The sequence below is a fragment of the Acomys minous genome (assembly GCF_964271855.1).
Source record: "Acomys minous genome assembly, chromosome: 10".
In the NCBI taxonomy this organism is placed as follows: Eukaryota; Metazoa; Chordata; class Mammalia; order Rodentia; family Muridae; genus Acomys; species Acomys minous.
Window position 1 is genome coordinate 93,621,779 of NC_140491.1, and position 26,499 is coordinate 93,648,277.

Sequence of the window (26,499 nt, forward strand, 5' to 3'; positions counted from 1 at the left end):
ACCTCCAGTTTTGAAATGTGATTTCCCTGAGGGCACAATTGATACTTTGGAACTTGTGGGCTACAGAGAACATTGAAGACCCATCTAGTGCTGGCACAACACACCCTGAAGCGAGCGCTCTGTGCCATTTTCCCAGCAAGCAGTAGGTAGTTAATTATTTACTTCTTCCATGGGATCCTGGAGGACCTGGGTGCAGAAAGAAATACACTTCAGGGTTGTTTGCTTTAAGCCCTGTACTCTGAAAGTTTTATATGGGTTTATAACTGGAATTCTTTTTCCTTAAAAATAATGTTATTTCTTGCAGAAACTCTAATAAGATTTGCAAAGAAATACCCTAAATTGATATGCAAGCCAGGTTTGAGGAAAAAGTAGGGCAGGCTGAGAACAAACCAGTAGATGCCACAGAAGATACTGAACTTGCATTAATTTTTTTCTATTTTCATTCTTTCTTTTTCAGAGGAGATGTTTGGACATGACTGTGAATACAAAAGACACCAAGGGGTTCTGCAGGGAGAAGGAAAAAAAGAGATGAGCACTGCACAAACGCCAACAGTACAGATTGGGAATGGCCCCCAGTGTCTGTGAGCATCTATCTCCAGCTGTACCAATGATGTATTTCCCCAGCACAACGGAATCAGACACTTTGAACCTCTGCTTGCTCTGTATTCTGACTGCATTAGAAGGTGGGAAGCCATTAAATTTGCCCCATGCAATGCCACATTTGACCAAAGTGGGCAGTCTGACAAAGGAGCAGCTGCTTGTGTGAAGATATGATGTTCCATTGAAAGGAGCCTTGAGATGAGGACAGGCCCTCTGCCTCCCAGAATGGCACTCTTCTCCCGGAAGCACACAACTGTCTACTGGAAGATCATCAATTGAGCTTGAGCTTGGCCTATTTTTAATTTGCCTTATAAAAGCAGCCTTCCAATCCTTCACTCACTTTTATTCTCTTTCAGCTCATCTCTATGAGTTCAACATGGCATAAGATAATGTAACTTATCAATAAAACATAAAATAATCGGTTCATTTATTCATCAAAAGGAACCCAGCCTTCCAGGTTTACTATTTTTCTGTATCTCCCAGTAAAAATAATTCTTTGCTGCTATTTCCTGACTTAAGACCAAATTCTCATACATATTTCTGGTTTTGCTCTTTTCCTATGCCTTTTCATGTGCTGCTAAGAATCAGACTGCTAAGAATGTTGAAACCTGACACTAGGATCGCTTAGTGCTCACTCTTGCTGCCTACTGCCTGTCACCCATCCATCAACTCAAAATGAATATGTACAAATGTATTTCACAGTCTTGGCAGGACAAAAAATTTTTTAAAGACTCTGATTGATTTTACAACATCTACCAAATCACTTGACATCTACTCTGACAAAAAAAAAATCTTCAATGCTGAAGTCTAATTATAGAAAAGCAAGGGGAATGTTTTATTCTTCAGGTATATGGAAAGAGCCCAGTGAAAATAGCCCTGAATGGAATACAGGTTTTCCTTTTTTCAAGTGCTTTGGAATTAAATGAATCTAGAGCTTTTATTTAAATTAAAAAAAATAACCTCAATTATTGGAATGATTAAGATAGAAAATATATTTAATCCTGGTAACCAAATTTTTATTTAAAAATAAAATAATAAAATGAATGCACCAAAGAAATAAAATCTATCATAATCATTATGCACACATGAATTCGCATACCGTTTCTTATAAACCACATGGCTATGAAAGAACCCTTATGCACTAATGGATACTTTCCCATCCTGAACTGTTGATTTCTGAGGTGGGAAGCTGGAAAAACGTAAGGTTATTTTGATACAATGGCAATAACTTTTAAAAGCACATATAAACATTGACACAGTCTTTTTTGCTCACCATTGGTATATTAAAAAGGAAGAATTTGAGGGTAATCTTAAAAAAAAAATTCCTATTTGTGTGACGTAGGAAAGCTCTCTCTTTTAAAAAGAAAATATATTCAACAATACATAGAAAATAATTCTATATAAATTAGAGAACATAAATATATTCCACAACAAAAATCTCTTGGTTATGAAGACTCCTTTAGATTCATACTATACTTATTGGAAGCCACTTACTGTCTATCCCCTGGTAGTCAGTCCTCTGAAGATTGTACTGGAAGACTGACATTTTTAGAGTGCCTTTTGTTGATTGACTGGTTGTTGGTTGGTTTGGTTGGTCTGTTTTTAATATTTGAGGCACCGTAACTCTGTAGCTCAGGCTGGCCTCAATCTAATGGTTTTCCTGCCTCTGTTCTGAGTGTGGGGTGGGACTCCTGGTGTATAGCACTGTGCCTGATGGCACCCTAAAAGGTCTTTCTGCATGCATAATAGTAAAAGCTGTCACAGGAGTCTTTCTTTCAGGTTATTGAATTTCTTTCTTTCTTTCAGGTTATTGAATTTCTTTCTTTCTTTTCTTTTTCTTCATTTTTTTGGATTTTTAAAGACAGGGTTTCTCTGTGTAGCTCTGGCTATCCTCGGACTTGCTCCATCACCTGCCCCTGCCTCCTGAGTGCTGGAATTACAGGCCTGCACCACCACTGCCTGATCCCAAATTAAACAAAACAACTGGAGCTGATCTGGGAAAACTCCAACTTCACACAGTGAGCTCAAAGCACGTAGGAGAACTTTAGTATGGAAACTCCATCTACTTTAGTCTGTCCCACGTTGTGGAGGTGTGAGTTTGGACAGAGACTCTGTGAAGAAGCTCATACCTCAGTGACAGGGTCCAAAGTGGTCAGATTGGCCCAAGGATTTCTGCTACACATGTTTTTAGAAGATGTGAGCCTTCAGGATCTAGACAAGGACAGGCTGGCAATGACAGTGAGCACTTAGTTGAAAGAGAAGTTCATTCAGCATTGACAAGGATGGCCAAGAGAATTCACAGAGCACCAGAAATTTCACGAAGTTCAACGCGACATCTGGAGAGGAAAGCTAGAAGCAATCTAGTGACCAAACAAGAACTGAGCAGTGTGTCTGAGCCACTGCCTCCCTCCATCAACTCTTAACAATCAATGGACCAAGAAAGTGGGAAAAGCAAAATACAGTCAACTCTCCTCATGTAAATGAGATGGAGGAGCAAAGGAAGTTGCCTTGATCTGTCCCCTTGCGTTTGTCATCAAGAACATGTCAGAAGACATTATCAAAATCTATTGGTTTTGCAGGTCACAGTTTCTACCACACTCTCTTAATTGTCTGATTCGCTTATCTGTGTGGATGTGGTGAAAAAGACTGTTGTTGCTTTACAGCGTTTAGTCTCAGTGTTAAATATGGAAATGTACAAGAAAAGATTCTTATCTACAGAAGGGTGGAACACTTTTTCCACAGTGATGAAAGGGTCTAGTGGAGGGGAAGGCAGAAGCGCCACGCCCCTCTCTGCTGCATGTTTCATCTGTGTACAAAGCTTCTACCTGCTTCAGAAGAGCTGTGCCCAAAATATGTGCCATGTGTGTTGGCAAGGCAAACAGCAGGGCTACTATGAATAGCATCACCCAAAACATTATAAGACAGCCAAAGATGCTGATGGAGAAATGCTACACCTTTCAACACTAAAGCAGGTAATTGAGAGACAGTTGCCAGGTGCAAGGGGAGCCAGCTCTGAAATCTAGACCCTTTAGTAGAAGAACGATTTTGGAAAAGATACAACAAAAAAATTTTTTTCTTTAAAATAAAAACAATTTGATGGTGCTAATTAATTTTCTGTCATGCTCCATCTCAGGCTAGCTTCTGCATGTATCAGCTTCTTTGTTTAGCCGAGGAGGGAAGCAAACACTGTAGGTCCCTATTCTCATGGGTACACCACAGCAGGGCACAGTTCTACACACAGTGGTGAAAATGAAGGTAAAGTTGTGCATTTCAAAGGTCGTAAAGACTTCCTGTGCTGATGTGATGGATGAACAACCATTGACAGTTATGCTTTGGGTTTGGATCTTTAAGTTATTAGTTATGGGCTAGCAAGATGGCTCAGTCAGTAAAAGCTCTTGCTGTTTTGCTCTAGTGACCTAAATTCTTAACCTACTATGTTTTAAATAGTCTTTATAGAATCACATTTTTCACTGTTTTATTTAAAATGTAATTTGAGTAGCTAGATACCAAACCAATCATACATTTGTACTGCATATGCTTAACATACTCTTTATGCAGAAAAAAAAATAAGTTGATGGTCTGTATTAGATTGAAGCTCTTCTCAAAGAGAATCTGTGAAAAATTCAATTCCAAAGAACTTCCCTGAGCTAAGAAGAGCCCCTTGCCTCTAAAGTGATGCTAAAGATAGAGAAGACCCAGCTCTGCCCTGCATGGGTCAGTCTAGGAAAATATCTCTACTGTCCACCTGCGCAGAGCAGGAAGATTGGAAGGACTTCGCTCAAAGGCTGTAGCACAGAGGTAACAGGAAGAGGAGTTGACTTTGAAAGAGAAAGAGAATTTGAACATTAAGAAACAGTGGTCAGGGTGAATGAAGTCAGGGGCGTTGTCAAGAGAAGAAAACCGGAGCAGGGACAAATGCAGCTTCGTGTTTATAGAGTGTGGTGTGTACGTGATAACAACCAAGCACCTTACTGGGGACTGGGAATGAGGCCAACTGCCTACCATAATACATACTTTGGACTCAATTCTACCATAAAAATAAATACTAATTTTTTCAGCAGTTAAGTAATTTTAGGGGTATGGGTCGGTGGTGGATCTATAACAGCTGCTGAAGGCAACTCAATGACTGCTATATAATATTGAAAATGACTGATTAATACTACAATTAAAACAATGGAGGGCTGTTGGAAGTAGGAGTGAGAAACATCTCCAAAAAAAAAATTAAATAAATAAACAATAGGACTTTAGGAGTTTGTGACTTTGGAGACTAAGGATCAATAAGAGAGGGACTTAAGGATTCTGACTCATCTCCAGGAACTGGGAAGATGATGTCATGAGTGATGATGGCAGTGAATCTGCATATTTTGCTCTGCTGCCCAGCTCTAATTTCATTACCAGCATTGCAATAAAACTCCAGTAAACAGAATTCAACCTCCAAGAGCTGGAAATTAAACCACAAATCCTTGCCACAATGAGAAATTTAATTTTCTCTTTCTCTTACTCTACTGAAACCATTGGCACTGAAAAGTCAATACATACCAAGATCTTGTGGCTTTCCAAAAATAATCATGCTTAAAGCCACAACTTGAACTCAGCCAGAGAACTGAAGACCCAACAATCCCTTTGGATCAATTTCTCATCAGGGAATTATGAAACTCACTCTTGAGCTGCATCTTCTTCCTGTATGGAGGAATTTCCAGTGATACCATACCATCACATTCTACTGCTGGATATTAGCAGTTGAGGAACACATGTAAACAATGATGGGTGGGTAGGTGAAATTTGCCTTTATGATGTGTACAAAAATTAAAATAGCTATAAACTGTAGGAAAAAAGTAAACATACTCTGACTACCCATCTGAGTGAAGAACCAATATATGCTTCATGATTGACAGCTCCTGTGAGTAACCAGGAAACAGACTCCTGGCTATAGTTGTGTGCACACATAGCCAGAGAATGTGAGGAAATGATATTGTCTGATTGATGTTTTCCGAATATAGTTCTTCATGAGCAGATAAAGTTCTTTTTCAGTTTTATATCTGACTCCAAGTCCTTCTTACAGAAACTTAATGATTGCTAGCCTTAATGCTATTTAAGCCAGACTAGGAACATGAGGACATCCCATGAAGCTTTTATGCTCAAATTAAGACTCCTAAAAGGAAGGCAGGGAATATTTAAAACTCTCTCCCTCCCCCTCTCTCTCTCTCTCTCTCTCTCACACACACACACACACACAAACACATGCAAATGAAATGTGAGGCAGGGAGATTTGCAAGGGTCAGGCTAGTACATAAGTTATCATTTTAAGTGATGGAATGCCAGAAATGAGCAACAATGTAAATGTTTGAAAGAGAAATTGGTGCAGGCTTGGAAATCCAATGTGACACAGGATGAAGGCCTTTGCAGAAAACACAAAAGAATAAGAAAGACGAAGTAAGTCATAACAGGGATGAGTTCTAAAACACATGTGTGACTGCGCCCTTCTGTCTACCTGTACACTTTTCTTACTCTCAACTGACTCTGCAAGGCTTGGTCAGGAGATATTCTTAAGCAACTGGCCTCAACTGGTGTTGCAGACCTAGTCTTGGTGTGAGAAGACCATCAGTGATAGCAGTACTTCATACTCAACTCTGATAGGCACCAGCGGTAAGAGCAACTTGAACGCCAACACAAACGTTCATATTTGGTGCTCATGATTGCCATTTTTTCTTTTCCTGCTAATAAAATGATTTTCATACATTGGGGCACTGAGCACTTTAAGAATGCTTCTGTAAACCAGGCAGTGGTAGCACACTTAATTCCAGCACCCGGGAGGCAGCGGCAGGTGGATCGCTGTGAGTTCAAGGCCAGCCTGGCCTACAAAGCAAGTCTAGGACATCCAAGGCTACACAGAGAAACCCTATCTCAAAAAACAAAAACAAAAACAAAACAAAACAAAAAAAGGATGCTTCTGTAGAAAGGGTTATAGATCTCCTCACAGACTGAGATGCCAAAGGAGCATGTTAGAAGCTCAACCTAGCACATCTTTTTATTCCCCCAAACAAGCAAAATATCACCTCTAAAAAGCTTCGAGATTAAGACTTAACTGTGTGTACCTTTCCTGAAAATCTCCACCAATTGTCTTGAATGGGACCTTACATGCTGCACACGGCTTTTTGTAAGAGCTGCACGTCTTCCATTGGTGTTAGGTCAACTCAGTGCAGGACGCTACCTCCTTTCAAATTTGATTCACCAGTTATATTCCCAGGATATTGATTGAAAATGCCTGTTGATAAAACTGAGAGGTAAAAAGCTAGAGCATGGAGAAAAGAGCCTGAGATGAAAGCAGACTTGGCCATAATACATAGTTTAAAGAGAGCATTGTTGTTACATCCTATCCCACATACCATTCTTACATTATAGGTTTGGAGACATTTTCTCCCATTGAAGTTTGGCTAAACCCACAGGAATGAAGCATTGTGAAGTTCACAGGGAAATTATAAAACATTTCTCCCCAGTTCTCCTAGGATCTTTGGAAGCCAATGACTATGTTCTGAGGAAGCCAGGCTACTCCACAGAAAGACTTCATATAGATTCCAGCCATAACCCCTCCTGAGATTCCGGGTGATAACAAGATCAAACACAACATATGTAAGCGATAGAACTGTTATCTGATGCCAGTATTAGCCTCTGAGCGGCCTAAACTAACCCTAAGTGTAATGGAAACAATGGACATTCACTGAGCCCAAGCTAAACTGCAGAGCTGGGGACAAAATGTATGTTGTTGTTCATGTAAATGGCTAAGTCTTATTTGTGAGTAAGCACACGGCCAGAACAGTATAATGAAATATCCTAGACTTCAAACAGATTATGGGCAAGTCAAGGAGATAAGCACATTTATAAATGACCACCGGATGGCAAGAAAAAACTTACATGCCTTGAGAGAACCACAAGCAGAAGATAAATGTGTATGTTAAGTGGAAGCTGAGATATACGGAAAGAGCGTGTTGAAATAGAGGAAAAGACCAAATAATGCTACAAGTTCCCCATAAAGGCAGTATACAACAGACATACTGGCAGTAGCTTCATCTTGTCTCTGTATGCCTTCATGTTCATGCCTATATAAGAATAATAACCTTTCCAGGTTTTCCTTAAATTAAATTATTAGAGAAATACTTGATGCAATAGTAAGCACTCAATAAATGTTAGAAATAACTCAAGGAACCCTGAGGTGCAATTATTGGCATGGTGTGGACAGAATAAGACTTGCTTTAGGAAGAAAGGCATCCCTTTTCCTCATTAGAGAACAGATCTAAAAGTCAACAGCATTCATATGTGTCCTTGCAAAGGAAGGCAAATTAAGGTTTTGGAAACAATATGCTAACTTCTTCATTTTTCAAGTGCCCAAAGACCACTAAGACCAGTATAGTTATACACCCGTTCCCACTTCCCCTGCTTGCTTCCCTTTCTTCACTGTTTTCATTGGGTCTGACAAGTTGTCTGCGTATTACAGATGACTAGTCAACCACAGGCCTAGGAGATTCATGCGTGTGATAACTTTGCACCTAATTCTCAGGTTTCCCCAAGTTTTAAGAAACTCAGTACTGTCTCAAGTATGTTAAAAAAAAAAAAAAGCACAGATCTTCCCATTTGTTTTCACATGTATTTTTCCCAGTCAAATTCTACAAGGTGAGGCAGTTCACTTACACTACTGAGTGGGATCACTTATCTTCTTACCCGAAGTGTCTTTTGTTTCTTAAAAGTTAGTTTTAAAAATGTTCTATTTGGACATATGAAGTGGTGTAGTTTAAGGGAGAGGAAAACAGTGGAGTTGTCCAGGACATTCTCCGACCTGAAAAGGAAACCATGGTAACAGCATCACTAAAGGCTCATTGAATTTCTTTATTTCAGGACAGTAGCATCATAGCACTGCTTGTAAACTCAAATGAGGAAAGAGCAGTTCGTCTGTGACTCAGGCGTCTCCTGTGTTTTCCTGTTTGGTTTAACCTACCACGTAGCTTAGAAACACAAGAAAAAAAATTTTTTTTTCCTTTCTGAGAGGCTTGGCCTGACTTTGTGCCTGGTGTCTGTCCCAAGTGTTTCACCTCATGCAGATTTTTAGCACTTCTGAAGAAAAGTATATCTGTGCTTCTTTCTTTAACTGATAATAACTCTGTCATCACAATGAATGTTTTTGTGTGGAAGCTTTCTAAAGAACAGGGGAGTTCTGCAGAGTGTGGTCAAGGGATTGCTTTCTGAATTTTACTAACTTGGCCACTGAAATTCCCTTTGGAATAAAATGGAGGTGATATTAAATAAATAAAGAGATTGGCTAATAACAAAATCTCTCTCACCCATCTCTGCGTAATGACTATAAATGAATGTGTACCGGAATGATAACAACTTTGGAGTGGGCCATCCAAATTACACACTCAACATTCTCAATGACACAGGGAAATGATTGCATAGGGCCATGAAGAGTCCTTAATTAGCCCTATGTGACGTTATGGAAGGGGGAAATCACCTACAAGGATTCTGAGATACTTGGAAAGCAGTTAATTTCACCAGTAGCTAAATTGTTGATAGAATTTGTATGACACCCCATCAGCTCCGGTCTTCCCAGTCATTTTCTTCTCATTTTTGGAAAAGGAAACCACACCAGACAACAGAAAGCCAATCACTTTGATGTCTTTGAAGTACTCTTTAATCATAAGTCATCGCTACAAGGGCTGCTTCGACAGGGAGGCCACTGAGCATGCCGTCACTTCAGAAAACCAAGAAATAAAGCCCCAGTGGCCCACACTGTGGTTAGACACCTCTTGAGTTCTTAGCCTCCCAGATCACCAGGGCGTCACAGCAGCCTCTTCATTTCTGCGATGAAGGACAATCAATCAAAATCCCACCCCAACTTCATCTCATCCCAAAAGCTTTCTGAGGCAGGAATGCTGTAAATGCTGCACATTTTCAGCAAGATAATGGAAGTCTAAGGTGCTCATTTTTCCATTGCTTGCCTGTAGAGAAATTTCAATCCAGCTACATGGCATCTCTGGCAAAGGATCACATCCAAAGACCATTTAGGTCTATGTGATCTGGCTGGAATGCAGACACACTCTGGATTACAGTATGATCTGTCTGAAATATAGACAGGCCATTAGTACACACCTTTAATGCCAAACAATGAAGGAAAGGTTATCTTATAGAAGGACACAGCCATGTTTGAGAGTGATGACTAATTGAGGAGTAGACAAAGCAACAAATCAGAGAAAGCTTTGACAGAGTGAGTCAGAGATAGGATACACCCCTCCCTCCTCTCCTCATGGTCCACCCTCTTTGCCCTTTTCCCTCTCCCCTTCACCTCAGAAAAGGAGGACAACCCACCCTGTCACATCAAGTGGGACTAAGCTCGTCCTCTTCTACTGAGGACCCACAAGACAGCCCAGCTAGGGGACACTGATCTAAACACAGGCAACAGAGTTCGTGTCAGAGACAGCCCCTAACTGTAGTTGCTAGGGGACCCTCATGCCAGGACACTTTTACAGTGACAGATTGCAGAGTGAAAAATCTAGACACAAGTAAAGACAGAACAAGCCAGAGAATGAGAAAGAGATAGACACAGATGAGTAGAAGACAATGTGAGCACGAGTTTGAGGCCAAGCAGAGCAATTCAGTCCCAAGTCAAGAGAAGCCAGGTTGAACCAGTCAGCTTGGAGGGCAGTTTAGGCCAGCACATCTGAGTTGTATCAGCCAATGAGGATTCAGAAAGAACTAGAAAGGCTTGGGAATGACCCTCACCTCATCTGCTCATCTGAGGAAATAAAAACGGCATTTACACTTGCCAAAGCCTGGCCTGGTTGCTTTGGGTGATATGTGTTCTGTTGTGGTCAGGGCTTTTCTGGAATCCCAGCGCATCCCATGGAAGAGAGCTTAGAAGTGAAATGTCTCTCAGATTTAATCCCTTCTTCTGGTTCCAGATCACTGGTCCAAGGAATGACCCCTGGCCACTCTTTCCAAAAGCATCCTTCTTACGTGCTACATTCTGTCATAACACAGAAGGTGTTCCTACTGTGCTTGGACAGCTCTCTGGTTGTCTATTCCCACTAGCCTTATATTCTTGGAGGGTCAAAATATCTCTTTCTTGGTTTTCACTCATAAGCCTCTCACACCTAAGCATTGTGCCCAGATACGGTTGCTTGTGCCCTGGCCCTCTGACCCTTTTTACTAAATGAATAAATGAATGCTAGAACTAGAAGAAACTGTGACAGTGTAAACATTGGAAGTTGACAGTAGCATGGGTTGAACAAAAGGTAAAAGACACAGGGCTTATATGACGTGGTAAAATAACACTTGAGGTTGATACAACGCTTGGCTTGAAAACACACTTCAGACACATCCAAGACTACCTAATCATATTCCAGTTTTAATTAGAGCTTTGTAATTTTGATTGCTACTTTGATATTTACAAAATTGCAATCCAACTGCCAGTAGGAAAATGGCCCGATGGCCACTCTGAGGGATGTGATGTTCCCAGAAATAAGCACAACACCATTCACATTTGAAAATTTGGCATTTGGGGTAATTTTTTTTTTTTTTTTTTTTGGTGGCAGCCAAAACTGCCTTCGGAGAGAAAGTGGAGATGCAGGATGAGAGTGGAGGAGTGTGAAGCCACAGCCATCATCTCCTTGGCTCAGCACAGCAAAGCAGAGCGATATTGTGGGTGCCATGATGATTAATGCCCTGGGACTCAATGACAGCTTGTTTGCATGAACCAACTTTCTCCTCCTGGGTGGGGAAACCAATACAATATCTTGAGACTGGGTGGAAAGAAGATGTTCTCTCTATAAAAATAATTCAGCGATGACTCAACGGAAAAAAAATAGATTTGAAATGCTTTGTTTCTGTACAAGTTTGTTAAGAATAAATAACTGTGTTTTAATTTTTTTAAAATGTATTGATGTCTTCTAAAAAGAAAAATCAAAGAAAGCACTGCTCTTCTCCATGTGACCTACGCAAGTGTTCGCTCACTGTTGAACTTTGTGTTTTGAGTAGTGGCAATCAACTTCCTACAAAGGAACAGGATTGGGCCCCCGAGCAACTTGAAAAGATAAGTAGAAAGCAAAGGTAGACATTTCAATGTGTTAACTATGGGTGTGTTCTCATGAGGGCATGTACATAAGGGCCTGGCTCTGGGAAGGTTTGCTGAGAGCCAAATAAGCAGGAGAGATCTGAAAATAAGGACCCGAACTTCTAGGGATGGAGCCATGCCTGTAGGCAAGAAGACATGAGTGCATATTAGAAGGAAATAGCGAGGCTCTCTCTCAGTCCTATAAGATGTTTTAGAAAGTTCAACAGAAAATAAAGCTGAAAGCTTCCAGACATCTAGACCATGGGAAACAAAGCAGCAGCAGCAAATGGACAAATCGCATTTGCTTTTGCTCTTTACCTCTGCCTCTAATTTACAATTTACCATAAACGAGAAAGCTTGTCAAAACAGAGAGAAAATGCTAGACTCTTCCTTTGAAACATCTAATCTAGAATATTTGGGAGACAAAGTTGAAAAGCTATATAATCTATTTTTTAAAAATGTCTGCCTGAGAGCTGACTTGTTTTAAAAACACTCTGTCTTTTCTCAACATACTCCAACACAGAGACGCCCCGGTCATTCCTGCAGTCATGCTGTGTGCTGGTCATTCCTGGGGTCATGCTGTGTGCTGCCCTGCTTTGACCTGGCTAGCCAACAGCTTCAGTGTTCCAAGAAGCTTATTAATCAAAGCACCTGCCAGCTCTGCCTTGGCTTCAGACGTGTGTGCACCTGCTGCACCTCTCACCATGCACTCCCATGTTTATTATCTCTGTGTTTGCTATAGACAATTTCCAAAATACATGAGATCCCACCTCCACTCTGTCTAACTTGCCAGCTTTAATTTCATTTTGTTTTTTTGTTTTTGTTTTTTCTGGTTCCCCTAACCTACTTTAAAAAGCCAGCTCAAGTAATGAAAAAAAAAAAAAGTTTTCAAAGAAAACGGAATTCCAGGTACTGTAGCTCTTTTCTGAGTAACCGTCATTGTAGAATTGCATCACTCAGAACAGTTAAGTGTGATGCACGGTTCTTCGTAACGTCGACAGTACAGTGTGCTCATTGTCTGGGGCCAGGTTTCCAGGAAAGGGTGGGCTCTATGCAGCTCCTGCGCTACTTCCCAGTCACCTCAGAAGGAAATACAGGTGGAGCCAGGTGTGGTGGTGGTTGTTAATCATCTCAGCACTCAGGGAGCAGAGGCAGATGAATCTCTGTGAGTACAAAGCCAATGTGATCTACACGCTGAGACCCTGACACCAACAACAACCAACAACAAAAGTAAACAGAACATAGGCAGGAGGTGGAGGATCAAATTGTGCCTATGATTTTACAAACAACCTCTACCCAAGGAATGGAGTCATATAGCATCATTCTCTCCCACACAAATGATGAGCTATGTCTGGGTAGACATGACTATAGTAGTATTACCTACGTAGATTAAATTTTACTATATTTTACTTTTTAAGTCAGACTTACATGCACACACACACACACACACACACACACAATGAGAGTTCTCAGGCGTCCAGTTACCACTGGCACACTGCCTCCTCTGCCAACATCCCGCATCTCAGTGGTGTAGAGGTTACACCTGACACACCACCATCACTCAAAGTCCAGAGTTCACATTAACATTTGCTTCCTGCTGTTCTACGGTCTATGGATTTGACAAGTATATAATTATGGACAGTCGACATGTAGCATTGTACAAAATGGTTTCACTAACCTAAAAGTCCTCTAAGTTCCATCCCATCGATTTCTGCTTCCTGCTTGACCTTGACCTTTCCTGTGCCCTAGCATTTTCTCTACTGCAACATCATGTTGCTGTGGTGTGTGTGTGTGTGTGTATGTGTGTGTGTGTGTGTGTGTGTGTGTGTGTGTGTGTTGTAACCTTTTCATATTGGTTCCTTTCATATAGTAATATGCCATTAAGTTTCCTCTGTGTTTTCTCACACCCCAACAAACAATAGTTGTTCATCTCAGCCATGAATTGTATGTGTCTATTATCATTTGTTTATCCATTTACTTGCTGAAGGATATTCTGGTTTCTTCTGTGCTTTTGCAATTCTGGATAAAACCACTAAAAGCATATGTATATGTGCATGCATGGGTACATGTGTGAAGGGCATGACCTTCAACTGATTTGAAAACCACCAAGCAACACAATTGCTGCATTTTATACTAAGGCTATATCTAGTTTTACAAGAAGCTGCCAGAGTCTCTTCCAAAGTGGCTGTGCCATTCTGCATTGCTGCCAGCAAGCAACAGAGGTTTCTTTTGTTCTAACTCAGTGTCTGAGAACATTTTGGATCAGCGTTTGGGGACTCTACCAAGGCAGGGGGAGGGTGCATTATCTCTGTGTTTTAATGGCAATTGTGTGGTGGTGATCGCTTTTCATTAGTGTCCTTCTCCAGGGACAATGTTTCTGGTTCTCTTGGAACCAACCAAGTTGTATTCTTAACATTGAGTTCTATGGGTTCTCGGAATAGATTTCAACATGTAACTTACCTTTCCCTACACTTTTAATTTTTTTGAGGGGGGGCGTTCATTTTTCACTATGTAGCTTAGGCATGGTTCAAAAATCTCAACCCTCCTGGTTCTGTCTCCATATGCAGATATGCACTTCCATATTTATCTGCAGTATCAGTCTCTTGACAGTGTTTTATAGAGATAAGAAAGGTTCGGTTTTATATCAAAGTTCACAAATGCAATGGGTTATTGAGTCTATGTTTTCCTGTTACCAGGGTTGGCAAATAGACTCCAAATATCAGAATTAAAATGATAGACAAGTGATAGTACCTGGAGCTAGACATGTTCTACAAAGCTTGCCAAAGGACAGGCCAACGGCTCTTCTGCCCTCAACTGCCCTTCCCTTTAATCAAATCTAAAAGAAAGAGCAAAGCAGCCTGGGTGAGAAGAGGAAGGAAGGGATGCCTAAGATTTTTCATCTGCTCCCAAGGGCTCTCCTCTCACCACTGAGCCAAGTACATGGACCAGTAAGAGAAGCATTCGTAAACCTGTAAGAAAGAAGAGCCAGTGCAGGCTTCCACACCTGCCTCTAAAATAGCCTGGACAGTCCTTCTCCACATCTGTGAAGGAAGAAAAAGCCTTGGAGAGAAGAGCAGTCCCAGGCCTGGGTTAGCTGCATACTTGCATCCCAGAAGGAGTGCACATCCCTGTCTCTACCCAGCCTGTGTTTGGCAGGGTTGGAGGGGATACTTTTAAGTTGTCTGAGTTTGAAACGCTCACAATCCTTAATTGTGTTGTGGTTTGGTTTTGTTTATAGAAAAACAAATCCTCAAGTATCTGCCAAAGGAAAAGATAAACTTGGCAAAGTTTAAGTAATTGGAAAAGAAAACATTACTGGCAATACCTATGCTCCTGGCAAGTTGACTACTCAGCGAACTCATTAATAAAAGTAGAAACAACATGAGATGTCCATCTTTTCAACTGAGGAGATCACAAGCAGACACTGAATCAGTCACTTCGCTATGAACATCGCATTTATACAACAGGATGAAGCAGAAACTTTGGAGTAAAGATCTAGTTGTGCAGGATTAATAATGATGAGGCTCAAAAGAGCAGACTTGCAATGGACCATCAGAGGGAAAACCGGTTAATCGACTAGAAAAGCAACGGACTCAAATTTTGACTCTAATTTGAGGTGGAAAGGAATATATATATATATATATATATATATATATATATATATATATATATATATATGGAATATATATATTCCAATTAGTACAATAATGTGATTCACTTAGCAGCTCTGGTAAGCCAGGATGATGTCTAATACCAAGGCAGGTTTCTAGTTTGGGGGGCAGGACTTGACATGAAGAAATGTGCTAACTTAGGAGCTTTGCAACTCTGTATCCACCAGCAAAGTGTCTGGTTTAGAAATATTTAAAGAGTCGGGACACAGGGTGGCTTGAAGAGCATTGCCCAGGTTTCAAGCGCTTTCACAAATACTATACGCTAAGAACACAGCATGGCATGATGGCCACAGCCTTGCTTTTACTGATGAAGCTGGCTGAGCCAAAAAGAAACGGGCCTGTCTTGCTTATCAGTCACTGTAAACTCTACACAGAGAGTCAAGTATAGAAAGAATGCCCATTTTATTGCATCTTTATTATATTATAGGGTTCTATAGAAATAATTTTAATTAATGATGCATTAAAATTATTCATCTAAGAATACTGAATTGTTTTCTAGTTCTGTGATACTTCATAATTCATGTGGTAACAGCCACAGCAATACCTCCTAGGTGGGGTTACTACAGCAGTAAAACCCAGTAAATGACAGGTGTTCGTGAGTGGTGCCTACTGTAGTAAGCCCCCTTTTCTTTCATTATGTTCAAAGATTGTGGAAATGAGAATATACTAATAATATCCACAGATAAATGGCAATGTGCTGTTGAAGAACTATATTTAATTTAAAATTTTCGTTTCTGGAAAAAGAAACTAAAAGATTAATAATTCAAGCAAAGTTCCTCAAAATATCTAGCTGGTAGTTTGAGGGACTATTCTGTAAGTGGGAAAACATACAATAACATGTTAATTTTTACCCAATATGCCATGTTACCCAATATGCCATGTTACAGAGGATGGAGGCTGAAAGGGAAGATGTATCCTGACTAGTCTAAGGGATGAGAAGCCGTGACAGTGTCACACTTCACCCCACTGCCCTTCCTATTCTGGAGGAGTCAGTTTGTTGGTGTTCCGATCAGATCCTGTGAGCTCCCCCAATTCCATCTTTGTCTTTAAAAAAAGGACCTGGGGTATCAATGTTCTTTTGCTTTCACTTCTGGAACTGCGATTTGGAGAGAGCATGTGGGACCAACCAAATGGGAGCTGACCAGCTGGTTCCACAGGCCCTACCATGCCCAGCATCACTGGTATAGTTAACGAGGTCTCTGCACCCTTCCTTTATTTCACCGCATTTTTCTTCATGCGTCACCTCCATACATGGTGAGCGGCAGATGTGAACGTACCACAGAATTGGATGCACTGCACGTTGTTCTCTTTCAGCGCCGCTCATAATGATCTTCCCAAGGAAAATCAATTGAACTATTGACTGAAACACCGTTGAGGGATCAATTATAATTGCAGTTATTGGTGTCATCTTGGTTACTCCTTATTAGTCTTAGAAAGAAGCACTTGTAAGTGCACACACACACACACACACACACACACACAGTGGTGAGGAAAGGTGTCTCCTCTGTATATCATAGTTTGCAGTGTATCGAACCCAGAACCTCAAGTATGCTAGGCAAGCGTGCTAACACTGACCTGCATCCCCAGGGCTATCCTTATTCACTCCAGAGAAAGATCTACCTGTAAGCATTGGCCTTTGACCCTCAAAACTTAAGACCTAGTCCCCCCCGCCCCCCAGTTATTGATACCCTACCTGTGACATTTTCCTGCCACCCAGGGCACCCATGACATTCCTCCTCTAACATTTGATAATTGTTTTTATTATATGATGGCTAGAGAACCTGCAATGTATTCTTTCAAAGCAAGGCTGTCTAACAGAGCGTGCGGTGGTTCGTTCCCCGTACTCTGGCAGCCGAAGCATGAGGAGCAGAGGTGACCAGCCAGCCTAGACTACAGTGAGAATCTAACTCAAACAACACTAAAAAGTGGAGCCTGGGGAGACAGCTCAGTGTATATTAATCACAGTGCAAGAATGAAGACCCGAGTTCTGATCCCAATGCCTATCCAAAATGGAAAGTTCAGTGGGGGACATTGCTTCAAAAATAATGAAGTGGAGAAGGCACTGAGAAAGACTTCCCCATGTCAACCCCTGGCGCATATATATATAGTCTCATCTAGATAGACATGCACATCACACACACACACACACACACATACACACACACACACACACACACACAAACACACACACACACACGCTACAATGAAAAGGAAGCACATTTCCTAATGCTTGTGTCCATTACAAAATAAAGATTCTCAGAGGCATATGGCCTCCACCTCAGATTTGCAGACTCCCAGACTCCGTTAGCAGGGCTGAGAACCAGGGTCAATGCTTGTTTAATTGCTCTCCTGGAGCCTACAGGCCTCAAAGTTGGAGTGCCTTTTTTTCTATGCCACATAACAAAGGCTCTTTGGGCACAAGGGCCTGACCCCTGGTGGTCTAATCCTAAAGTGTAACTCAGACACAACAGGACTTGAAGGAGTACTTTGTGTCTGCCTCAAAGCTCACTGTTTTGCTGGCAACTTGATTGCCACTTGTTCCTGACTGGGCTCTGAGCATCTCAGTCAGGCCTGTCCCACAGGGCACATCTAAAAGCAAGGAATTCCCTGACTTGTTCTTCTAGCAGCTACAAAAGAGTGATAGTCTGTCAAATAAAATGTTTAATTGTCTGTTCCTTGAAGATGACACAGAGCAGAAAGGACAAGAAGAGTTGATGCTTAATTTCCCCAAGCACACATTCTGTCTCACAGACACACACACACACACACACACACACACACACACACACACACACGTACATGTGCACATATGTACACAAGGTTGTGAATTCCCATTAGTTGCCTTGTCCTGTCTAAATCACCAGAACACCATGTTGAGTCCTAGTGTGCAGTCAGTTTAAAACTGACTTCTTACCAGCTTTCTAGACATATGTGCGTGTTGTTATACATATAAACAGATGTGTATATGTGGTCATATATATAAACAGATCTTCAAGCAAAATATAGAAGTCCAAAATATTTAGAAAAGAAACCCCAAACATCTAGTTGCCTTACTTACTAAACACACGAATGAAATAAATCCCAGCATAATTTGTTTATCTTAATATACAATACTTCAATAAAACGTGTTCACTTTCTCCCTTCCTTCAAATTAATTAGAATAATGCATGACGAGAATCCCCGCCAAACTTACCATAGGACTGTAGCTGGCAAACGTCAGTAAGAACTCCTCGTGCTCTCCGTGCCTGAGGTTTTGTCTAGTCCACTCTTGGCCCTTCACAGCACCCTGCAAGGCCACAAGACACTTACAGACAGAAAAGGGAACTCCGTCTGGCCCTAGCTCATTCTACCCACCCCATTCTTCCTAAAGGATCACCCATTCCTATTTTTTTTCCAAAAGGTAGAGAGAAAATAAATAAATATAAATTTCAATGCTGCATACGTGAATCCATAGCCAAGTCCAAAAGGGAGATGCATTCACTAATGAACCAAGGGGGGAAAGAAAGCATTTCTTATCTGGAGCCCTTTTCAGACAGATGTTTTTCTTGTGGCTTTCTTTCCTGTGGACTGTGAGCTTTTCGACTGCCAAAAGCTGTCATTATCCTTTAACTACAAATTTTGCTCTCCTTGCTTTTGCTTTAGGTATGTAATGGAGGCATCTGAGATAGAAGGGAAGCTTTTGTTTATAATTTTTGTTTGAAAATCTAAAGACTTGCTCCTAGTTAACTTCTTGGCATTCAGAGTTTGGCATTACCTGAGTTTGTCTGTGAAGACCAGGCATCATTTTCTGGGTGCCCTGTCACTTTAAGAGAATACCATGTTGGGTTTTGCCCACACGACAATCATTTGCAGTCCCTAGAAACAGTTTTGAGAGAGCAAATGTGCCACATGGACAGCAGCTATGGTATAAATATGTATTATGGAAAATTTCCTCCCACACAGAAAACCTCACGGTCTGCGGTAGAAAACAAGTTCCTTCAATGCAGAAAATAGGCATTGCCGCTACCTTTAAAGCAAGCTCGGTCGTGGAGAGCCATGCTATTTATTTGCAGCCTGCGTTACTTCGAAAGCTTTATTGTGTGTGGTTAGTTTAAAGTTAATATGTTGTAACCTCCCAAAATAAAAACCTCTTCTGTTTGAATTTACTCGCGTGGATGGGTGGACAAACCATAGCTTGTGCCCTTCAAACCACATTTCACCTGTTTAATCACCACATTCCTAAACGTAAAGACAGCATGTTCGGAGACGGTGACAAGCAGGTTACAAAACACCACAGCTTTGGCTGACCATATGCGGACTTTAACACTGCTGTTTGCGATCATGAAATATGAAAAAGAAAAACTACAAGGAAAGAAATTATAATAGATACAAGCCTTGCTAATCTAAAAAGAAATCTACCTAATGAGTACTTTATAACAGAACTACGAGATAGACATTAGTCAAGGTCTGCATATAATTCACTTAAAATCCACAGAGGCAACTTCAGTATATACTCCAGACCGTCTCTCCGCCTCTGTGCACCCATGAGGACCGAGATTAATGTTGCCTCATTGAAGAGTGTGTGTCCCATGATTTTCCCCATGGCTGATCAGGCTCCTGCACCTTTTTTGACAACAATCACTTTAAGAAGCGTTAATACAGACCCTATTTTCACTTCCCGACACTTTCTCTGGAGCCCTTAAAGAAATCTGTTGACAGTTTGTTCCGTCCCTACCTGTGCTGGAGCAGGCTAGAGGAGGCAGGAGACACTGGACTAGTGAGAGAGCACAGCCTTGTGTGGAAAAAAGGACACAGGCCTGGCAGCTAAAGAATAAAGGCTGGAAGAGTCCGTGTACCTTGGCAAGTAGGCTATAGTGCCAACAAAAACATTCTTTTTTTTTCAAGAAGTTCAAAGCACTTTGTAAACATTAACTCATGAGGCTAAGTAGCCAAGACTTCACTATTACTTGAATACACCCTTAAGAAAGCAACTGCAAGCCAAATCCTTTAAAAGGCCACACTATTATTTCTTTACTTCTCAATATTTACTGAGCACCTACTGTGTGCAGAGCACTGGAGGTAAATAGACTCTTGTGGAGCTTCCCAGCTATTTGGGTTGTCTGCAAGGGTCACTATGTACCAAGCTACAACTACGGATTACACTTCTTTGCATTTTATTTTGGCCAAGTTGTTTAAAGCAATTTGCTCCTTTCTTTAAACTGTTCCTAATGTGCGGGGGTGTGGAGCAAGCACAGGAGAAAAGCATTTAAATTGCCTATAAGTCTTGTTACAGCTACAGCAACTGAGAAATATAAATTCAAAGTGCTTCCTTTCAAGCAGCCATAAACAAAGACTTAGAATGGATGCTCTTTGTTTCTTCCAGTGCTTGTAGAGTTGCTATAGGCGACAAGGAGAAGTGTAAGGTCCCTGTTGTTATGCTGAGATGGTCAGATAAATAATCTATGTTTATGTTGAGCAGGTGAGCCAACCTGGCTGGTGAAGCATGGCCTTTGTCCTCGGGACTTCCCCAGCTGTTTTATGTCATAAAATAGCAAGCTACATATGGAAAACAGCTGAGGCCATTTCTAAACCTTCCTGAGACAATGACCTGTGTATAGAGTCTATGCTTATGTGAGATGAGCAGCATAAAGCGGCCTGGTGGTTCCTTTTTAGAACACATGGCTTTCTAATCCATCAAAAGGGATTCTCCCTTCTGTCTTCTCCTGATCAATACAAGGCTAGGAGGGTCTTGGGTTCAGAGAGTCAACAACGCAACCCAGTTCACAGCTGATAGAAACTTCCACATAATTTAAAAGTCAAAAGGCAGCATGATACTATTTACAGCTGATCTTTGCCCCCTACTCAACATGGGCTTGACTGGATAACATATCAAGGAAGTAAAAGATCAATCTGCCATTTAAGACACAGGACACACACACACACACACACACACACACACACACTTTTTTGACCAACTGACATTTTTGAAAACAAATGCTGGTCAGGAAGAGGAGAGAGGAGAACTCTCTTACACTGTTGATGGGAAAGTAAATTTGCACAGCTACTGTGGAAAACATTGTGGAACTTCCTCAGAAAAGCCAGAAATAGAACTCTTGCATGACCCAGCAATCTCACTACTGGGTATATACCCAAAGAAAACAAGGAAATGAGGTCAGCATGCTAAGGAGCCAAGAAGTGGAGTAAGTCACGGTTGCAATCAACAGACGAATGAATAAAGAAAGTATGGCATGAATACATAATGAAATACAATTCAACAGTATCAAAAAGAACAAAGCTCTGTCATCTGCAGAAGCAGTGATGAATCTAGAGGACTTTATATTAAGGGAAATAAGCCAGAGATAGATGATAATGTAATTTTACTTATATGTAAAAGGTCAAAACGATCTGTAAAACAAAACAAAAGCCTGGCAGTTGGAGTAAGCCTGGAACAGAGGCGGGGGTAAATGGGTGCAGGGGGTCAGTTGGACAGGAGGGGTAACTTCAACCATTCAATACCACAGCAGGATAACCGGTTGCTGACTTCTGATGACATCATTCAAAAGGGCCAATGGAAAAGATTTCAAATGTTACCCACCCAAAGAAATAATAAGTGAGTTGATGAACACATTAGTCATTCCAATCACATCATTAAACATTATAAAGATATATTAAAATTCTACCGTGCATCTCATAAATATATACTCTGCATAAACAAATACATATATGTACAATTAGTAAAGCAGAAGACAGAAGAAACAAAAAATCAGAAGACACCTTCTGCCTGTCTCCACTCTAACCCCCGCATCATCAGCCTATTGCATATTCATTTATTTAGACAGACACCTACATGAGCTCTCAATGTTTTGTGTGTTGACATCAGATCATTTCTTTGTGTCTCCAGCAACTACTGTTAAAAGTTTGTTGAACTTGGACTTTCTGGAACACATCAATACAGCACATGCTGAGTGAGGCTGGTCAGGTAATCAATTAGACTTGTCTTTCCTCTTCAGCTGGACGTCCCGATGGGAGTTAAAGAGAGAAGCAGAGCTGCTAAGGAAGACAACAAAATCAATTAAACAAATTAAGTTGTAAGCAGATCTGTTGCTGTTATCAAGGTATGACTGTATTAATATCATCATCACTGCCAGTTCCTCGTCTCTCTCAGCCCTAAGGTGGCCAAGAGCTGGAAGATGTACTGTCTACCCGCATTACAGCAACAGCAACAGAGAAAACACACCTGTGGAGCTGGTGCTGGAAGGTGAAGAATAGCCGAGTGCTCCACAGTTTGGGAAGTGGCAGCTAAAACCACCTCTTTCTGGTAGAGAGAAAGCTCAAGAGGGATCCAGAAAGAAAGGGGAAAGAACAGCTTTGGGAGAGATTGGCTGCTGTAAAATATTATGCTTAGAATTAATTTCACCAAGTTTTTAAACATATTTTTACATATACATTTGTCTTATTGCACATACATAAAATAAGCTACCTACAACAAGGAGGAGAACCACGAAACAATCAGGAATTATATTGATGTTACACCTGTAGTGTTTTGGCTGTTAGTATTTGGCAGCCTTGCAGAAAACATCTTTCCTATCTTGGTGAGTCTAAAACTCTGAATGAAAATCAATATCTATCATAGCTCATCTCTACCAACTTAAAACATCTATCTAGACCTAAAAACATCTTAACCCCTAAACAACTAATCTTAAGTGTAAAACAAAACTATCTGGTTTTCAACCCTAACAGAGACTTGAGAAGGAATAAAATTAACTGCCTGAGTAAACAGGAAGTGCAGGTTAGCAGCTTCCAAAGTGAAAAAAAAAAATGACAGACAGTTTGCTGCCTGAACAGTCACCCAAAACGCTCTATAATGTCGGAGCATCACCTTCAGCCTTCTGGCACAGTATATCTGACAGACATTTGTAAGGCAGGAACTACTGAGGACTTGCTTACCCTGTCTTGGCAGAGTTTGGCTGTTGACTCTGCCTGCATCCAAGCTTGCCTATTTTTAGGCAGAATTCTATCTGTAGCTGAAATGAGGATATTTTGCCCGATGGCTGATTTGCCACAGTTGAAACCATCTCCATAAGGAGGTTCTTTGATGTTCTTCGTCTTCTTTGAGATAGACTGGGTGTTGCCAGGAGTTAACCTTTATTATTGTCGAAGAATCCTTAAAACAATAAAAAAAATTTAAATGCCATATTCTGTAGGACTCTGAGGTTTTTGAAAACCTTATCTAACAAATTTTACCTTATCTATCTATAGAATCATATCTATCTATTACCCCTCGGATTATATTTTGTGATAAAAATAGACTAGTGATTGACATGATCATGATTTGATTAACTAACAGTTAACATGTATAATTTACTATCCTAAACAGCCTGCAATAGCACTTTCAAAGTATTGAAGGTAAACCCTTGTATTCTAATTGATTTGTATGGATACAATACCTCATACTAGAGTAGAAATATGTATAATGTGTGTGAAGAATAATCTTAAAATTTGAATTATATACCAATGTATCAAAATTAAATTTATTTTGCATCAATATAATATTCTATACCAATAAATCAATATTCTATACCAATAAATTAAAGATAAACTTGTGAGTAATAATTAAGGCCTTAAGTTGAGGAGTAGACTCAATAATCTACTTTCTTTCCTATCACCCATATATATTTCTGTAGATCTTCGTTCATGCATATGAAGAATGGCATCTAATCCTAAATCGCAGAGATTCTGTAACTGTCAAGAAGCATTGTCTATGCATAGATGCTCATGTCTCAGACCTTCTCAGAGGTATTCCCATGTACTGGGATTAGCAATATAAGTTACCTGCTTGTTTGTCAGTTTAAACTCTTTACATCCCTATTGTAGCCCCATGCCTCATCAAATTTCACCAATTTTTAATAAAAGTGAGAAGTACAGACACGTGTGTAGATTGATCAGGACACAAGGATCAACACTAAATAGCAAGGCCTTCTGTCTCCTCATTCTTTACCAGAAAGTTATTTCAGGGCATTCTCCTTTCTGTATATATGCCTGGGAAGAGTTATTTTAGCCTCCTCTAGATATATATTAGTACCTCAGTTTCTCTTTTACCCAAACTGACACCACTAGCTCCACACTGTTGCTAACATGGAACACTTAACACACTATGTGATATGTACATTGTGGGTGTGTTTTAACTCCACACTTGCCTTGAGTGTGGAGATCTTCTAAGTTGCTTCCTGTGGCTCCAAGGCAGCCCTTTTACTTTTTATTCTCTTACATATCCTGACCACAGTTTCCTCTTCCCCTCTCAGTCCCTCCCTGCCACTTCTCTCCCCCAGACCCACTCCTCCTCCATTTTCCTTTAGGAAAAGGGCCTCTGAGGGATATCAATGAACCATGGCCTGTCAAGTTACAATAACTCTAGCTAGCACTTGCCCTCATAGTAAGGCTGGACTAGGCAAGCCAGAGCGAGGAAAAGGGTCCCAGAAGCAGGCAAAAGAATCAGAGGCAGTCCTGGCTTCAACTGTTAGCAGTTCCTCAAAAAAGCCAAGCTACACAGCCACATTGTATATGCTGAGGGCCTAGGTCAGACCCATGTGGACTGATTGTCAGGTCAGCCTCTGTGAGCCCCCATCAGCCCAGGTGAATTGATTCTTGAATTTTCTTGTGGTGTCTTTGACCCTCTGTCTCCTTCCATCCTTCCTCCTGCCTTTTCTTCAGGATTTCCTAAGCTCTGCCTAATTTTTGAGCTGTGGTAGAGCGATTGAGTGCACAGCAGCCTTTTAAGGCAACTCCATCTTTTATTCCAAACAAACTGAGCCTGGGAGAGCTTTAGCACCTTGGAGAATTAGTTCATCAGCCCAGGGTCTTCTGCAAATTTTCCTACCAGACCAAAACAGTATGTGACTACTTTAAAAACTATTAGAGATTCAGTTATGATTGCATATATTTCTCTGGAAATGGTGGCCTAGAGTGTTTATTATGCAGGGGGAATGCACTTGATGCCCAGCTCTGTCTCTCTCAAATACTTGGAAATCCTCTGAGAGTGAAGACGTCATGTAAGAAATGCATCCCTTGGTTAATTAAAACCTCATCGGCGTGCAAGCAAATATTTATTTTCAGATAAACCTAAATACTTCCAGCTGTAATTAATTCTTCTTAATGCAATGCAGAGTCATTTTGCTAGCCGGATCCAGCAGAGGGCAGGATGCTCCCACCAAGGGCCAGCTGGCTACAGCCTCTAGTCAGAACACTGCAACTCTCTATTAGAGGAAAGAACATTTACCCGTTACCAGGACGGTCCTCACTTTCTTACAAGAATCTGAGTACGTCTGTCATCCACTTGAAAATAGAAACTGCAGGTCATGAACTTGGAGATGTAAGGAGAAGTTTCCTTCAGAGCACGCTCACTTTCTTCTTGGGAACCTGATCTTTAAGAAAGTTGGATAGTAGCCAATTCAAGTCTTGCTAAAGAAGGTGTGTAGAGAATTAATTTAGGATTCTGACTGGATGCTGCCTCAGTTAAACCTGAGTTATTCTATTCTCATGCCCTGTTTCCTTATCCCCACGTACCCTAAAGTGACTATCCCTCTGTCCTTGGAAACCCTCAACAGCTCCCCACTGTGGGGCTTCTTGTCTGCTGCCCCTCTACAACCCCCTTGGATAGGACATGAGCCTCACTAACTCAAATCCCCCTCCATCAACAAGTTCAACGCAGCTGTGATGGCATGTCTGGAGGTCCTTCCCCATGCTTTTGATGTAGGGCACTAGGTAGAAGTTTTGGGGCAGGCCTTGAGTCTCACAAGGGTTTTACCCATTCTTCTATGGAGGAGATCAAGTCTGAAAAGGAGGGAGTACAAGTCAAGAATAAAGGGAAGGAAGTGAACTTAAGGCCCTAGCTAGGCTTTAAAGCCAAGGCACAGCCACTGTAAGATTGATCTTATGTGCCGCTTAGAGGAGAGAGACACACGGAATAAAGAGATGCTGTCTCTGTGGAGAGAGCAGCCAAGTTGACCAGAGCAAAGATAAGGCATGGTGCTGCTCCCAGAGGCTTGGTCAGCAGAAGAAGAAGTTCTTTTCCTCAACTATTCTGTGCAAAGTAGTATATCAAGCACTTGCATGATGTTGTAAACAAGATAGATGTGACATTCACCTGGG

General features: G+C 41.0%; 1 protein-coding gene across 3 annotated transcripts in view; it reads right to left on the bottom strand.

Moving 5' to 3' along the window:
- CYTIP (cytohesin 1 interacting protein) overlaps positions 1–20,207 on the bottom strand; it is a 62,422-nt gene extending 42,215 nt beyond the window's left edge. The window contains exons 1-2 of one of the 3 annotated variants that reach the window (XM_084798167.1): positions 20,087–20,207; positions 18,566–18,658 (exon numbers count right to left, since the gene is read on the bottom strand). In XM_084798167.1, coding sequence (XP_084654293.1) covers positions 18,566–18,568 — 3 coding nt within the window. In that variant the 5' untranslated portion in view covers positions 18,569–18,658; positions 20,087–20,207. Of the gene's footprint in view, positions 1–2; positions 99–18,565; positions 18,659–19,126; positions 19,172–20,086 lie in introns of those variants that run through there. The other 2 variants (XM_084798166.1, XM_084798164.1) reach the window with 2 other exon arrangements.
- Positions 20,208–26,499: the final 6,292 nt, after the last annotated feature.